The following is a 16327-nucleotide window of genomic DNA, read 5'->3' on the forward strand; positions in this document are numbered from 1 at the left end:
GTCATTCTGAGCACTGTGGGCACCGATGGGCTATGGAGCCAATGCATATGGGTCCGGTAAATTTCTCAAATGGCCAGTAAATTAAAATCTTCCCGGTCATGTTGTTCGATGCCAGATTTTCCTAATGGAAAATGGAAGGGACAACACTAGAGATATGCACATACTGCATATTGTTCCCTACAGGATTCTCTCATGCTGTTGACCTGCCAGAGAGGATAGGATAAGAAAGTAAGGGGATCGATTGTGTATTTTACTCACATGCATGCACACACATTAATCAAGGAACAATTATATCAGAAAGTAAGCACACACACACACACGTTCGCATACATACACACACATATTAAACATGCAAATTCTCCCGTGCATTGCCCTTTAGACTGTCTCCCTGCAGCACGCTGTATCCAATTACACACTGTACCCAATTACACACTGTACCCAATTACACGCTGTGACAGTCTGACAGGTGTGAACTCTGTTTGAGCTAAAATGGTGTCACAATAAATTCAGATTGGCAGCTAATGCAAATATAACAGTAGGATTATATTGTTTTGACGATGGACTTGCTTCGTGTGTGTGTGTGTGTGTGTGTGTGTGTGTGTGTGTGTGTGTGTGTGTGTGTGTGTGTGTGTGTGGTGTGTGTGTGTGTGTGTGTGTGTGTGTTGGTTGACTTAGAAGGGCAGAGAGTTGATGTTCTTCTCACGCAGGGCACTGAGGGGTGGTCACGGGCTGTTCCATAAACATGAAACACCATTACCCCAGTAATGAAAATGCCTGGCTGACCTCCATTAGAATCATGGCCTCAGAATGTGCTGCCCGGGCTGTTTTCAGGGGAGTACGACACTTACAGTATGAAAGGACTGTTAATAGGAATATCTAAACCAGCCTGGCCCATCCATGACATAGTCAGGATAATCTGAACCAGTTTGCTCGCGATAATCTGCACCATCGAGAGCATCCTGACGGGTTGCGTCACTGCCTGGTATGGCAACTGCTCGGCCTCTGACCGCAAGGCACTACAGAGGGTAGTGCATACAGCCCAGTACATCACCAGGGCCAAGCTTCCTGCCATCCAGGACCTCTATACTAGGCGGTGTCAGAGGAAGGCCCTAAAAATTTTAGAAGACTCCGGCTACCCTAGCCAGGGACTGTTCTCTCTGCTACCGCACAGCAAGCGGTACCGGAGCGCCAAGTCTAGGTCCAAGAGGCTTCTAAACAGCTTATACCCCCAAGCCATAAAACTCCTGAACGTCTAATGAAATGGCTACCCAGACTATTTACATTGCAAAGTAACAGTTTCTGGGTAGAATATCAGCCTAGTATATGTTGTAGAAATGGCATGATTTGTGGAATAGTTTTGACAGGTGAGAATTGACTCTAAACTGACTAATCTTCTCCTATGTTTTTATAGGGAATGAAGACTTGTATGATTTATTTGTGTGAGTAAGTTTCAGTGAAGAGATGTGTCCTTCTCCCTCTAGGAATATTCCACTGGGCTGCATTTTTTGTTGTTGTGTATCTGAACCTCTTAAAAGGAAATATGTTTTCCTTTTTTTCCCGTTTTCCTTCTGTGGAAGCCCTGTCTTGTTATTCCAGGGAGCTGGGGACCTGGGCATTGGCCTTGACCTCTAACCCTGCAATCAGTCATTTCCGTGGGCCTTCTGTGAGCCAGAGACAGCTCATCGCTACTCCCTCTTCAAAGCCCCTGCTCTCCCCCTCCCCTCTCCCCCTGTTTCCTCCTTTCTTCCCTTTTTTCCTTCTATCCCTCTCTCTAGTTTAGAGTGGTGAGAACTGGAATGGCCACCCCTTGCCTTTCACGGGCCTTCGTTCAGTGACAACATTGCAAGCACACGGCCCCAGTGGCTGAATAACAGAACCCTCCCTCGCCCCCAGCCCACTGAGCCCAGTGAGCCCACCCTAGCCCCAGCCCAATGAGCCCACCCTAGCACCAGCCCAGTGAGCCCACCCTAGCCCCAGCCCAGTGAGCCCACCCTATCCCCAGCACCAGCCCAGTGAGCCCACCCTAGTCTCAGCCCTGTGAGCCCACCCTAGCCCCAGCCCAGTGAGCCCACCCTAGCCCCAGCCCAGTGAGCCCACCCTATCCCCAGCACCAGCCCAGTGAGCCCACCCTAGCCCCAGCCGAGTGAGCCCACACAGCTCCCTAGCCCCAGCCCAGTGAGCCCACACAGCTCCCTAGCCCCAGCCCAGTGAGCCCACACAGCTCCCTAGCCCCAGCCCAGTGAGCCCACACAGCTCCCTAGCCCCAGCCCAGTGAGCTCACACAGCTCCCTAGCCCCAGCCCAGTGAGCCCACACAGCTCCCTAGCCCCAGCCCAGTGAGCCCACCCTAGCCCCAGCCCAGTGAGCCCACACAGCTCCCTAGCCCCAGCCCAGTGAGCCCATCCAGCTCCAGCCCAGTGAGCCCACACAGCTCCCTAGCCCCACACCAGCCCAGTGAGCCCACACAGCTCCCTAGCCCCAGCCCAGTGAGCCCATCCATCTCCAGCCCAGTGAGCCCACACAGCTCCCTAGCCCCAGCCCAGTGAGCCCATCCAGCCCCAGCCCAGTGAGCCCACACAGCTCCCTAGCCCCAGCCCAGTGAGCCCATCCAGCCCCAGCCCAGTGAGCCCACACAGCTCCCTAGCCCCAGCCCAGTGAGCCCACACAGCTCCCTAGCCCCAGCCCAGTGAGCCCATCCATCTCCAGCCCAGTGAGCCCACACAGCTCCCTAGCCCCAGCCCAGTGAGCCCACACAGCTCCCTAGCCCCAGCCCAGTGAGCCCATCCATCTCCAGCCCAGTGAGCCCACACAGCTCCCTAGCCCCAGCCCAGTGAGCCCACACAGCTCCCTAGCCCCAGCCCAGTGAGCCCATCCATCTCCAGCCCAGTGAGCCCACACAGCTCCCTAGCCCCAGCCCAGTGAGCCCACCCTAGCCCCAGCCCAGTGAGCCCACACAGCTCCCTAGCCCCACACCAGCCCAGTGAGCCCACACAGCTCCCTAGCCCCAGCCCAGTGAGCCCATCCATCTCCAGCCCAGTGAGCCCACACAGCTCCCTAGCCCCAGCCCAGTGAGCCCACACAGCTCCCTAGCCCCAGCCCAGTGAGCTCACACAGCTCCCTAGCCCCAGCCCAGTGAGCCCATCCATCTCCAGCCCCCTCACCCAGCCTGGGGGAGATCCATCAATCGATAAAGTAGCCTTGAACTGATGAGTAAATGATGCTGTCAACCTGCCGGTCTGTCATGACAGCAAGGCCAGGCAGATGGCCCAAACACAGATCTTTTCTTCCCAACTTACACACACACTTTGCCCAAAACACTGACTCACGCTCTATCTTTCTGTTACTAAGATGCTCTCTCTCTCTCTTCCCCCCCACCCCTCCCCCCCTTACTGTATCAGGAATGGTTTTCTCTCTCACTCTCTTTCTGGCATGCTCTTTCTCTCCTTTTCTCTCTTTTTCTCAGTCTCTCTCTCTCTCCCTCGCATTTCAAAGCCTCTGTGCGTTGGTTGTCCTCCTGTGTGATGCTATTGTTCCTCTGACTGCAGTAGCTATAGTTTCCTTCTTTCTCCAGTCAAAGACTCTCTGTGTGATCTGTCAGATGATTGACACAGACCCAGAGAGCAGCAGCATCCGGTTCCTCAGTCGGCCTGGCAGCCCAGTGGTTGCTAGTCGGAGCTGCTGAAGAGAGTACAGCACAGGAGTCACGTTATGAGTCTGGTCTCAGACACATCCAACATCAAAGCAAAGAAGAGGGGCAGAAATGTCGCTCGCTGAGTGCTCAACTCTGTTCTCTTACATCGAGGTCGAAGTTGAGTTTTGATAACTGGTCGTGGGATTTTCTAGCAACAACATTGAGCCACCATCATTAGATTCTAGTAAAAATGTAAATTCAAAAAAATATGTAATTACATTTTATTGGTCGCGTACACATGTTTTGCAGATGCTACAGCGGGTGTAGCGAAATACTTATGTTCCTAGCTTCAACAGTGCAGTAGTATCTAACAATACACAACAATACATGCAAATCCTAAAAATTCTAAGAAAGGAATTAAGAAAGAAAGAAATATTAGAACGAGCAATGTCGGAGTCTGGAATCTAAATATACATGTACAGTGTCTATAGACATTATGGGCAGTATATGAATAGAAAAGGTGTGTACAGCAGTAGTTATATGAGCCTTGATTAGAATACAGTATATACATATGAAGAGGGTAAACAGTATGTAAACATATTCTGAAAAGGCTTAGCTGTACTTGTGTTTGTCCTATACAATTGCGGTCCTTCGCGAGGTGCTGAAATTCATACTTTTAATAAAAACGTTTAGCGAATATAACCACCTACTTTTTCCTCATTGCTCGAATGTAAGTCGAGATTCAATTGGGTCCGTGCTTACTGGGATCCTTAGTTTCTCTAATGTCCGGTAAATTTAAATGTTGCCGGTCAAATTTCCAGCCCCACCTTTTTCTAATGGAAACCCTGGTGTGTGTATGTAAACTGGGAGAGAGAACAGTGTTGGGGAACTACAAAGCCAGGGGGCTGCTGCCGGACTGTCTGAAATATGCAGTGCCTTGTGAAATTTTCCAGAATCCCCTTCCTGCTCTGATCTGTTCAGGCCAGGCTGACGTTCAGTAGTTCCTCCCTTGGGGCCTCTTTGGTGTGTGTCTGTGGCGTCTGGTCAGGTTGCCTGGCTGAAAACACTCCATCCATCCCTCACTTGAAAGGCTGTCAGAAATGTGACGACTGACGGCGCTCGACTGCTGCCACCTGAGAGGTCAAAGGTGAGATTTGCCTGGAGAAGGAGAAGGAAGGTGTGCCTCCGGAGGGTTTTGACTAATAAGGATACAGCTTTTCTCAGGCAACTTACGCGGCAGGTTAGGAAAATGTATGTAGCAGGTTAGGAGAATTAGGTTAAGGTGGGGAAAAGTGTTAGGGTTAGGGTGAGCTAAAATGCGAAATAAATATTTTTTTAAATAAAAGATGCATTCTTTCTAGCCATAACCCATCAGGAGAGTGAAACAGAAAGCCTTTTCCGTCCTAATAAATAACTAGACAGGCTCGGTGAGATTGATTCCACCTGGCAGACACTGGACTAACCTATCCTCTCTGGAATAATGGCCCTCCTCACAACCCAATCCTCTCTCTCTCTCAATCTCTCTCTCTCTCTCAATCTCTCTCTACACTGAAACCAGTGGACCACTGAAGCCACTCGTTCATGTAACATACATTTTTAAAAGGTAATCGAATGATCCCCTCCTCATAATACTTCATACAGTATAATGTCCATTGAACTGTAAGACTAACACCAGTCCCCTCCACCCCTTCACTTGTGAAACGTCAGGTATATAAAGTCACCGTCCTTTACCTCCGGACTACATTCTCTCCTCATGGTTTCTCATAGAGTACCACAATATGAGTCATAATACCCATAAAACCTAGCAGTCAAACAGGGAAATGGCTCCAATTGTTTTTCCACCATAAATGTTTCCCATAGGGGATTTTAGAAACACCTAAAATAAGGGCTGTGTTTCGTGTAAGCTTGCCCTGGCGTGACATTTTGATAACTGTAAATCTCTCTCGGACAAGGGGACCTTTAGCAATATATTTGCCTGTATTTACCCCCAACAAATGAAATGCGAATTAGCTGCTAATGTGGATATCATAATGAACTACAAATGCCATGATGATCTGGACAAGACTGCCAAATCGAGGCAAAGGTAAGAATCTATGAATTAAGAGATGACATGCAGGAGCTTGCAGGGATTTGTAGTCTTGCATGATGTCTACTTTGATGCTAATTCGCATTTTCAAATCTGAGAGTAAATAGAGCCGAATATATTGATAAAAGCCACCTTGTCCGAGAGAGATTTACATGGTTATCAAAACGTCACACCAGGGTAAGCCTACACGAAACACAGACCTTATTTTAAGTGTTTCTAAAATCCCCTAAAGGAAAAACAATTGGAACCATTTCCTTGTTTGACCGCTAGGTCTTATGGGTATTATGACACTGTCATGTCCTGACCAGTAAAAGGGGTTATTTGTCATTGTAGTTTGGTCAGGGCGTGGCAGGGGGTGTTTGTTTTGTGTGTTTCGGTGTTTTTGGTTTATGTTCTATATTTTCTATTTCTATGTGTATATCTAGTTTTCTATTTCTATGTTGGGTTTTTGGCAATGACCTCCAATTAGAGGCAGCTGGTTGTCGTTGTCTCTAATTGGAGGCCATATTTAGTTGGGTTTGTTTTCACTTGTGTTTTGTGCGTGGTTATTTTCTGTATAGCCTGTGTGCCTTACGGAACTGTTTCGTCGTTTTGTTTATTTTGTTTAAGTGTTCACGTTACTTTAAATAAATTAAGAAGATGAGCACTTTAACCGCTGCGCCTTGGTCCAATCCTTACGACGCCCATGACAGACACCTCCACTGTGGGGCTCTATTGTGAGGGGTACAGTATAGGCATTTACATTTAAGTCATTTTCATCTAGTCGGCTCGGCGATTCAAACCAGCAACCCTAAATGTACACTATGATCTTGTCCTTATGCTCATGTTGTGTCCTTGAATTCCTTCAGTCTTTCCACGTCAATGACTTTGTTCATTGAATCGGAAAACCCTAAAGAACACCTACAGGTTTCTCATTCAGAGACCACACACCTACAGCATGAACAAACTGGCCCCTGTTTCTCCCACATTTAAACGGGATGGAGGTGCCCTGGAAAGGGAGTGAAGACGGATGTGACCCATCTGTCTGTGTGGACACCTCCAGCCCGTTTAAACAGCTGCAGACATATCTAAGTCAACTGGAGTCAGACACACCATGATACGGAGAGAGGAGACAGATTGAAGTTTGTGTTTGAGGCCTCTCTGTAGAATAGCAGACCTAATCAGCAGGCAGGACGTGAGAAATGGATTCATTTCATCATTCATTTGCAAACAGTGATTGATCTTACACTCCCACCTTGAAGCTTTTCAAAAACGCACTTCTCACACTAGCTGTCGGAGTCTATCCCGAAAAAATGCAATATGCTGGAAGGGTTCATTTCCATATTATGCTCCTCTGTGTTAAATCTTTTATTTTCTCATCCCCTCAGGATTAAGAGGAGAAGAGCGGATGATTATGTATTCAGCTCTAATAATATGCCCTCCACCCCCCCACACACATCACCCCATACTACACACACACACCCCATCAAGTCATCCTCCAGCAACGGCAGATAGAGGGAGGAAGGAGGGATTGGAAGGGAGGCAGAGGGGAAGAAGGGTGGAGAGAGAAAAATTGAAAACAGGGGAGTTAGGTGTGCGACACCACCCCCCACCTCCATCCCATCCTCCAGTAACGACTAATCCACTCCCAGCAGGCTCATTCTGTAGTGACAGTGTATCTGCTTAGGATTGAGACATAAAAGAGGATGGGAACCGGCTAGTAGAAATGCCCTACTACTGGTGTACTGTAAAGAAGACTTTGATTCAGATGCTACACAGAAGGATTTCAGACAGTATTCTATTGTTTGCTTGACTGCCCGCTGTGAGAGTTTTAAACAAAGCCCTTGTCAGGTTCTGCCGGCTTTGTTTTGCTCAGAAAATGCCACCGCACGCACAATACACTCATCTTGGAAATCAATAATCATCTCTGAGAGCTTCCTGTTTGCTTTCTCTGCACTACCCAATAATATCCTAATAATATCCTAATCCCTCTCGCTGCAAACCAGAGACTCACGTCTTTCCTATGTCTCCTTTCCTCCCTCCTCCTTTATCCCTCCTTCTTCCCTCCTCCTCGTCCTCCTCTTCCTCCCTCCTCTTCTTCCTCAAGCACGCTGACCATCTATGGCATCAGTCAGGAGGACGAAGCCATCTACCAGTGCATTGCTGAGAACAGTGCCGGCTCCACCCAGGCCAGTGCCCGTCTCACCGTGCTGTGGGCAGACGGCCTGCCAGGGATGCCCAGTCTGGTGCGGGCCGAGGCCCTCTCACCCAACGCCATCCAGGTGTCCTGGAAGGAGCCTGGCCAGAACACTCAGGAGATCATTGGCTATGTGCTCCACATCCGCAGGACCACAGGTTAGTGGCTAACACCATCTCTAACACACCACTAGAACACAGAATACTGCTCTGCCTCAGATGAACTGGTTCACTATGGGGAGACTGGATGTTACCCAGTCATTGCAGTACATTCTCTACCATCTAGCTATCACCTGAAAGAAAGGTATTTTGCTTACATGCATTAGCTCTTTATGAGACGTATGTTGTTTTACTGAGGTTATTGGGATGTCTGCCCTTAGCGTGTGGTAGAGATGATACAGAACAGTAGGGAGTGTGGTGTGTACAGTAGGTAAAGTGGTCTGTGTGTTATGGAGCGGTGGGTGGGTGTAGACTGTATGGGTCACCAGGTGGCTGTGCTGGGGAGGGGAGGCTGGCTCCCCCAGGGCTGACTACAGCTTCTCTTCCAGCGTCACCCCTCCTCTAGCTCCTCTTCCCCTGGGCCCTCACTGAGCTGGGAGTAGGAATAGGAGGTGAGAGAGTAGGGGAGAGGAGGAGAAAGCAGGAAAAAGCAGAAGGGAAGGAGGGAGCTAAAAAGAGAAGGAGATAGCAAGAGAGAGGATGAAAGAGCCGGAGAGAATGAAAGAGAGGATGGGAAGGGAGAGAAAAAAGAAAAGACTAAGAGGTAGAGAATGAGAAAACAGGAGACAGCAGGAGGGAGGAGAGAGCAGTAGACAGACAGCAGGAGAGAGGAGGGAGGAGAGAGCAGTAGACAGACAGCAGGAGAGAGGAGGGAGGAGAGAGCAGTAGACAGACAGCAGGAGAGAGGAGGGAGGAGAGAGCAGTAGACAGACAGCAGGAGAGAGGAGGGAGGAGAGAGCAGTAGACAGACAGCAGGAGAGAGGAGGGAGGAGAGAGCAGTAGACAGACAGCAGGAGAGAGGAGGGAGGAGAGAGCAGTAGACAGACAGCAGGAGAGAGCAGGGAGGAGAGAGCAGTAGACAGACAGCAGGAGAGAGCAGGGAGGAGAGAGCAGTAGACAGACAGCAGGAGAGAGGAGAGAGCAGTAGACAGACAGCAGGAGAGAGGAGGGAGGAGAGAGCAGCAGACAGACAGCAGGAGAGAGCAGGGAGGAGAGAGCAGTAGACAGACAGCAGGAGAGAGCAGGGAGGACGTACGGTAACAGGACACCTGTTTCTCCAGCCACGCCAGGTTGGATGGTCGCTCAGCCATCCCCATCCTTCATGTAGAGGAGCCATAAAAGTGGCTGATAATTGAATGAGACTAAATTTTATGTTGCCATGTTAATGTTTATTTGCTGGGGGTGTGAGGTTTGGTGGGGTGGCAATCTCCTGTGTGTGTGTGGTGTGTGTGTGTGTGTGTGTGTGTGTTGTGTGTGTGTGTGTGTGTGTGTGTGTGTGTGTGTGTGTGTGTGTGTGTGTGTGTGTGTATCTCTATGGGTGTGTGTGCAGCAGCGAAGGAGTACGTCACCCAGGCACAGCTGATGCTCTCTCCTCTGTAGTGCTATCAGATGTATAATTGAAGGCCCCAGGGGCTAGCCTATAGGAACTGCTTTAATTACCTACCAAAGACAGGCTGCCCCAATGGGCTGAGAGCTAGAGGTAGATAGTGGTTACGGGTGAGGAACTTTGACTTAAGGGCCATAACGAACTGTAACCCCCTCTCTCTTCAAATTTAACAAGCACTCACCTAGAGCCACCCCCTCGATTCACTAAGCTCTGTTGTTCACAGTCACAGCCCCTATTACCAAATGATGCAATGCTGACAGTACACTGTAAAAAAAAAAACTAATTATTATTAAGTAACTAGTTCCGCAGCCTTTTTGTTTTCAGGCAACTTAAAATGATGTGTTTGCTCAAATTGTCTCATATGTTCATTCAACTAAAAATTCTTATTTGGGCATCTTACCTAAAAATGTGCTGTGGAACTAGTTTCACACGCAGTGCTTTCAACATTGAATATTTTCAATTTACATATTTCACAGTGTGCATTTTTACAGTAATTCATATTCAACATGTCCTCACCTGGGATTTGAACTCACACCCTCATGGTTCATGGCAGTACAATTCTCCTGCTACACCACCATGTCTTTGTCAATGGCCGAGTTCACCTCAATTGCTACACTTTGCACTTCAAAGTAAATCAATTGTATTTATTATAGTGATTAAGTAGTAATATTAAAACAGAGTAATATGCCAACTATACAGAAAAACCTAACATTTGTGAAATAAGTAAATCAAATCAATGATGAGAGAATAGTCGGATTAGTCCAGTCACCCAAGTTATAGACTGTTTTCTCTGCTACTGCACGGCAAGCAGTACTGGAGCGCCAAGTCTAGGATCAAAAGGCTCCTCAACAGCTTCTACCCCCAAGCCGTTAGACTGCTGAACAAATCATTAAATCGCCACCAGACCATTTACATTGACCCCCCCTCCCTTTTTGTACACTGCTGCTACTCGCTGTTTATTATCTATGCATAGTCACTTCACCCCCACCTACATGTACAGATTACCTCAACTAGCCTGTACCCCCGCACACTGACTCTGTACCGGTGCCCCCTGTATATAACCTCGTTATTGTTATTCTTATTGTGTTACTTTTTATTATTACTTTTATTTTAGTCTACTTGGTAAATATTTTCTTAAGTCTTTTTGAACTGCACTGTTGGTTAAGGGCTTGTCAGTAAGCATTTCACTGTAAAGTATACACGTGTTGTATTCGGCGCATGTGACTAATAAAGTTTGATTTGATTCGATTATCTGAGCATTGACGCAGACATGGTGGTGTAGAAGGAAGATTGGAATGCCATGGACCAAGAGGTTGTGAGTTCAAATCCCACTTGAGGACATGTTGAATAATGATTCATGTAATAATGTATATCAAATATGTACGTTGAAAAGCACTGTGTGTGTAACCAGTTACACAGCCTCTTTTAGTTAAGATGCTCAAATAATATTGTATAGCTGAATGAACATATGAGACAAGTTGAGCAAACACGTCATTAAAAATGTACTGCATTTTTGCCAATGTATAAGCTGGAAGTAGAAGCCTAAGTATTGTTGTCCATTAGTTTACTCCAATTAGGGGAGGGGTGGTAGGGTTAGGAAAATATATATATTTTTAATATATATTATTTATTTCTTTATATATTTTTTATATAAAAATATATGAGGGATTGGAAATGATGCAGATAATTACGTTGATAGAAGCCACAATTTATCTGCAATGTTAAAGCTGATCTACCCCCTAAAAAAACAGTTACTTCGTAAGAATTAGTTGAAACAACTAAAATAACAGTTAAATTAAACAATCTCGCTCTCTCTTTTTCTCTCTCTTTCTCCCTCCCCGTCCATCCCTCTTTCCATCCCTCTCTCAGACCCTGTGGAGATGGAGTACCAGGAAGCCGTCAGTAAGGTGACTCTACAGCAGGTAGTGGGGGATCTGGAGCCGTCCACCAGCTATACCTTCTATGTGAAGGCCTACACGTCCCGCGGAGCCAGCAAGCCCTCCGAGAGCGCCACCGAGAGCACGCTGGGCGAAGGTGTGCCTTGGGAACGCACACACCTGCACACATACACACACACTTGCACAAACACAAACAGAGCACCCACACACAGAAGCATACGCAAACAGCACACACAAAGACTTACACACATAGGCTTGCACACACACACACATAAACGCTCACTTAATTGGTGGCAATTACATGGACCAAAAAAGGTTTTTTATGAGTTGTTTATTGTAAAGGTTCTGTAAAACACCTACAGGAGTCTGTAGTACCGTAGCCACATACTTGACACAGATATACTGAGAAAGTACTAAAGACCTGTTTTATAGACTAAAACATGGTTGGCTTAACAAGCCTGACGGCTTGTGTTTAATTGAATATATCATGTCGTTTATTGTTATGTGGATGTTTAGTGGATTCTAACACCACTGTGTGTGTTTCAGTGCCAGCACCCCCGTCACTGTTCATTAAATTGATGAGCAGCAGTGTGGTGCAGGCGGTGTGGGAGCCATCCTCTAAGATGGGCCAACATGAGGGCTTCAGGCTGTACTACAGGAGGGTCCACACCCCCCTCTTCACCGGACCACTCACCTTCACCCGCAACGTCACCCAGTACAACATCACTCAGCTGGGTGAGACAGGGGGACATGGGCTGGGGGTAGGATGGTCCATGGAGATGTGTTGAAGGGATTGTTACACAGTCAGTGTGTTTAACGTGATGCCTTGAGTGATTGTACATTAGAAGCCAACTCTATTCATATATCTATATGTCTCAACTGCTCTCTCTCTCTCTCTCTCTCTCTCTCTCTCTCTCTCTCTCTCTCTCTCTCTCTCTCTCTCTCTCTCTCTCTCTCTCTCTCTCTCTCTCTCTCTGTTCCTCCTCTCCTCAGATCCAACCCTGGTGTATGAGATTAAGGTTCTGGCCTTCAACCAACACGGAGACGGCAACGCCACCATGCGCTTCGTCTCACTGAAGGAGGCTGCGGAGAAATCAGGTGACTTCCTGCTGCCGCACACGCACACAAACACTCACGCAAACCAGGGCTCACACGTCCTGTAATCTTTTCAGAGCAGCGTTGAAGAGGCTCACGCAGGCTGCTGTGTGTGTTTACAGCTCTCCGTTTGACTGGATCACTCCATGCTGCCACAGCATTAGTTGTCTGGCTGGCAGCACTAGATTAGATTGTAGGTGTACTGTATGACAGCTCTGTGCTGTGGGCATTGTTTCTCTGTGTGTATGTGTGTGTCACTGCTGCGTGGCATTGCTGTTGTCCTTACTGGGCTGTGTGTTGTGTGTGTGTGTGTGTGTGTGTGTCTCTACAGTGCTGAATACCCCCTGTGACTGTGTGAAGGATGAACAGAGCAAGACCTCTACAGCCGGCATCATCATCGGCATCCATATAGGAGTCACCTGCATCGTCTTCTGCGTGCTCTTCCTCATGTTCAGCTACAGGGGGAGGTGAGTATTGGTGCAACGACAAGGGGACTATGTGTGTGTGTGTGGGCTTGGCAGGGGGGCTGACGGTGGGTTTTTGTGTGAATTGTGTTCCTCCAGGTTGATGACGTGTAAGACAGTGCAGGCCACCCCCCAGGCCGGGCGTAACATTTCGCTAGAGTCATCGTCTTCCTCACAGGGGGCCCTGGCCTTAAATGGGGTGAGCAGGTCAGGCATGGAAGGGAACGGAAGCGTTGCTGGGAAGGGCAGGGGAGACAGCAACGAGCTGGAGAGACTCTTCTCAGGCCCGTCCCACTGTGGAGACCTAGCTGACCGTTCACGCATGGTGAGTAGAGGGCCTGACACCAAGTAGTCAACTGAAATCAAGTCATAAGAGTTCAATTTATCCAAGTCTAGAATGATGCAATGGGCTAGATTTACATTAGATTGGCCATTTTCTATATTACCATATTAAAGCTGGGATTGTTAATTGGTGAAACTGCCACGCCCGTTAACAATATTACAACAACAGCATAGTTACTGCAAACAACTAACACAGTTTTCCCCTCACTGCACACACAATAGAACGGCGCTATTTGTACTGCAATGTTCACCTATTCCACAAAACAATAACAACAGCAGTGGGGCGGACGGGGGCGCTGTTTCCCCTACTACGCATTCCATCTTTAACTACATTACTGTGTGTGTGTGTGTGTGTGTGTGTGTGTGTGTGTGTGTGTGTGTGTGTGTGTGTGTGTGTGTGTGTGTGTGTGTGTGTGTGTGTGTGTGTGTGTGTGTGTGTGTGTGTGTGTTTCCAGTTGGATAGATCCCTGGTGTCCTATGCGCTGAACGAGACCCAGTTGTCCACTCTGCCGCTGGATGACTTCAGCCTTGTGGTGGAGGGGGACAGAGAGACACAGTTCCAGAGGCCTCCAGCCAAGGGCCGGGGGGCCAGTGACAGGGCTGTGGCCGGGGTCACCCAGCAGGACCAGACCTGATAGAAACATGAAGGTCACAGTGTCACCTCAGACTCGTATCACACTCAGGTCGACCGAAGTATTTCCTTTCATATTCGTTTTTCTTTGTGCAAATAATTGTATTATTGGTAAGTTAAATAAGTCGCCTCTGGAAAAGTTATAGGGGTCTTGGACTCGTTCTTGGAGGTCTCCCCGGCCTAGGTTTTTGGTGCGCTTTTGTGATGGACAGCTAGGTTTTAGCTTTGGCAGGTGAATGATGTGTTCTTGTTTTTTTCGTACTTCCTTCATTTTCTGGTTGCTGGCAGCACACAGAATAGATGCCCAGAATGTCTTTGTTATACACTCATCATTTTATCTCAGAGTCGAATATGTTTTTATTTCTCTACTATCTCACAAAATGGTTCTAAGTTATTGGTCTTATTTCTACTTTTTCTTTCAATGTCAAAGACTGCTGCCTACTCTTAGCCTAGCAAGGATTCCACAAACGCATCCAACGAAGACTAAGGCCTTCTTCCAGTGATTTCATATATTCTCTGTCTCAGGACATTTATTTTCAGTGATATCAATGTTTTTTTTATTAGTTCTCGGCCTTCATACAGGTTCTAAACTTGGCTCTGTGAACCTTAGGATTCAACAAAAACCTACCTCAGCCGGAATGAATGTGACGTGGGGAACCTTTTGGATCCGTCTTTTCCCCTTGTGTTCAGTTACTTTTACATGTAGAGCGATCGGTTCGTAAAACACGAGAACAGGTGCCACGCTACCTCAGATGTCAAGAACCGCCGCTCTCCTGCTTGTCGAAGCCGGAAAAAGAAGAGAAAATAATCTAACGGAAAGCACCTGAAAAAAACCCGCTGAAGTCCACGTTCTACCTCAAGATAACAATGTTGTAGTTGTTCTTTCTTTCATAATGAAACATGTACTTCTGTTGTGCGAGCTCCTGGCTTCCCTCCGTCGATGAATTGCTGTTTGTGGATATGTCAGTACCTCATGCAAGTTGACAGATGATATTGTTGTATGTATTCTACTTGTAAAGACATTTTTCATCGTTTTCCATCGTGTTTGTGTAAGATATTTTGTCTTTGTTTTATTTGAATCTTAGTTGCTTCTGTTGATTGAAAAGACTGTTAGAGATGCACTGCACTGCCACTAATAATTTCAGGACAATTTTACTGCTATGTGAGAACTGCTGCAGATATTCCATTGGGCAGGTGAGGTTTTAGTTACATTTACATTCGATTGAGACATACATTATATGTGTATTTATGAATGATTGCGTGATGGAACTGTATGTGTGCGTGCGTACTTGTCTGCCTGTGTGTGTGTGTGTGTGTGTGTGTGTGTGTGTGTGTGTGTGTGTGTGTGTGTGTGTGTGTGTGCGTGCGTACTTGTCTGCCTGCGTGTGTGTGTGGGTGTGCGCGCGCGCAATAGACAGCGAGTGAATGTGATGTATTAAGAAAATGAAGCACTAATGTATCCAAATGTCATTGTAGGCATTGACAACCACAAATGTTAATGTATCTGATATGATACCAGGTAATTGGCTCTTTAATTGACAATAGTGTCGTTCTAATCTGATTTTTGGGCTGCCTGTCACTCACTCCAAGCTGCGGCACAGTGCACTCCTTTGTTATGTTTAATCAGGGCTCAAATCAAATCAATTCCCTTCTGTCATAAAGGAATAGCCCAGACTTATCGAGCCTGTCCATCCCAGATCCCTCACTCCATCCCTCCTCCACACGGACAAATGAAAGTGCTTCAGGAAAACCTTTATTACACTGCTGCATGTAAATCCAGAGGGAGATGGTTTAACAGTTGGACCACAGGTATTAACTCACAGATCTGAGTTCAGTGTGCTCATGCTGTCATCTTCCTGAGCAAACACACAGTCAACGGGATATTATTAGACTTGGATCTGATCCAGGGTCAGATCTGGGAGTACCACCACCACTGCTCCACCTGTTCCTCCAGAACCATGCTCTCTGGAGCTGGAGCTTCCCTGAGGCAGAGCCAACCTGAGCCAGCCCAGTACTCTTACAGTAGGCTGGGTTAGGGCCGCTGTCCGACTGACCCCGTCTTCTCCCTGGCTCTCTCTACTGTAGAGATAGATCACATTATAACTCTATGCTCTCTACTGTGTCTCAGTCACGTAATGGCCTAAAGCAGTATTACTCTGGTACCTACCTCAACCCCGACACGACAGGCCTGCTCTCAGGTTGCTCCCTCTCACACTTCTATATGTGCATAAATATCCACCACACACCCACACAGACACGTAATGACACACACGCTCCTAGGGAAGGGAGGATGTCTTCAGGGCCTTGTGGTAGTGCAGTTGTGTGACAGAAAAACAGTTGTTTTCGTCTATATGCTTAGCTTTTGTGGATGTGAATGTATCACAATTGTTTTTATTACAT

The 16327-nt window shown here is 47.3% G+C and overlaps 1 protein-coding gene across 1 annotated transcript in view; it reads left to right on the plus strand.

Moving 5' to 3' along the window:
• igdcc3 (immunoglobulin superfamily, DCC subclass, member 3) overlaps nt 1–14964 on the plus strand; it is a 94887-nt gene extending 79923 nt beyond the window's left edge. Inside the window, exons 8-14 of the mRNA XM_029721696.1 lie at nt 7803–8050; nt 11367–11531; nt 11942–12130; nt 12389–12493; nt 12822–12957; nt 13054–13279; nt 13752–14964. Of these exons, the coding sequence (XP_029577556.1) occupies nt 7803–8050; nt 11367–11531; nt 11942–12130; nt 12389–12493; nt 12822–12957; nt 13054–13279; nt 13752–13931 (1249 nt within the window). The 3' untranslated portion in view covers nt 13932–14964. The remainder of the gene's footprint in view (nt 1–7802; nt 8051–11366; nt 11532–11941; nt 12131–12388; nt 12494–12821; nt 12958–13053; nt 13280–13751) is intronic.
• The last annotated feature ends 1363 nt before the right edge of the window (nt 14965–16327 follow it).

The sequence above is a fragment of the Salmo trutta genome, chromosome 29 (genome assembly GCF_901001165.1).
Source record: "Salmo trutta chromosome 29, fSalTru1.1, whole genome shotgun sequence".
Classification (NCBI taxonomy): Eukaryota; Metazoa; Chordata; class Actinopteri; order Salmoniformes; family Salmonidae; genus Salmo; species Salmo trutta.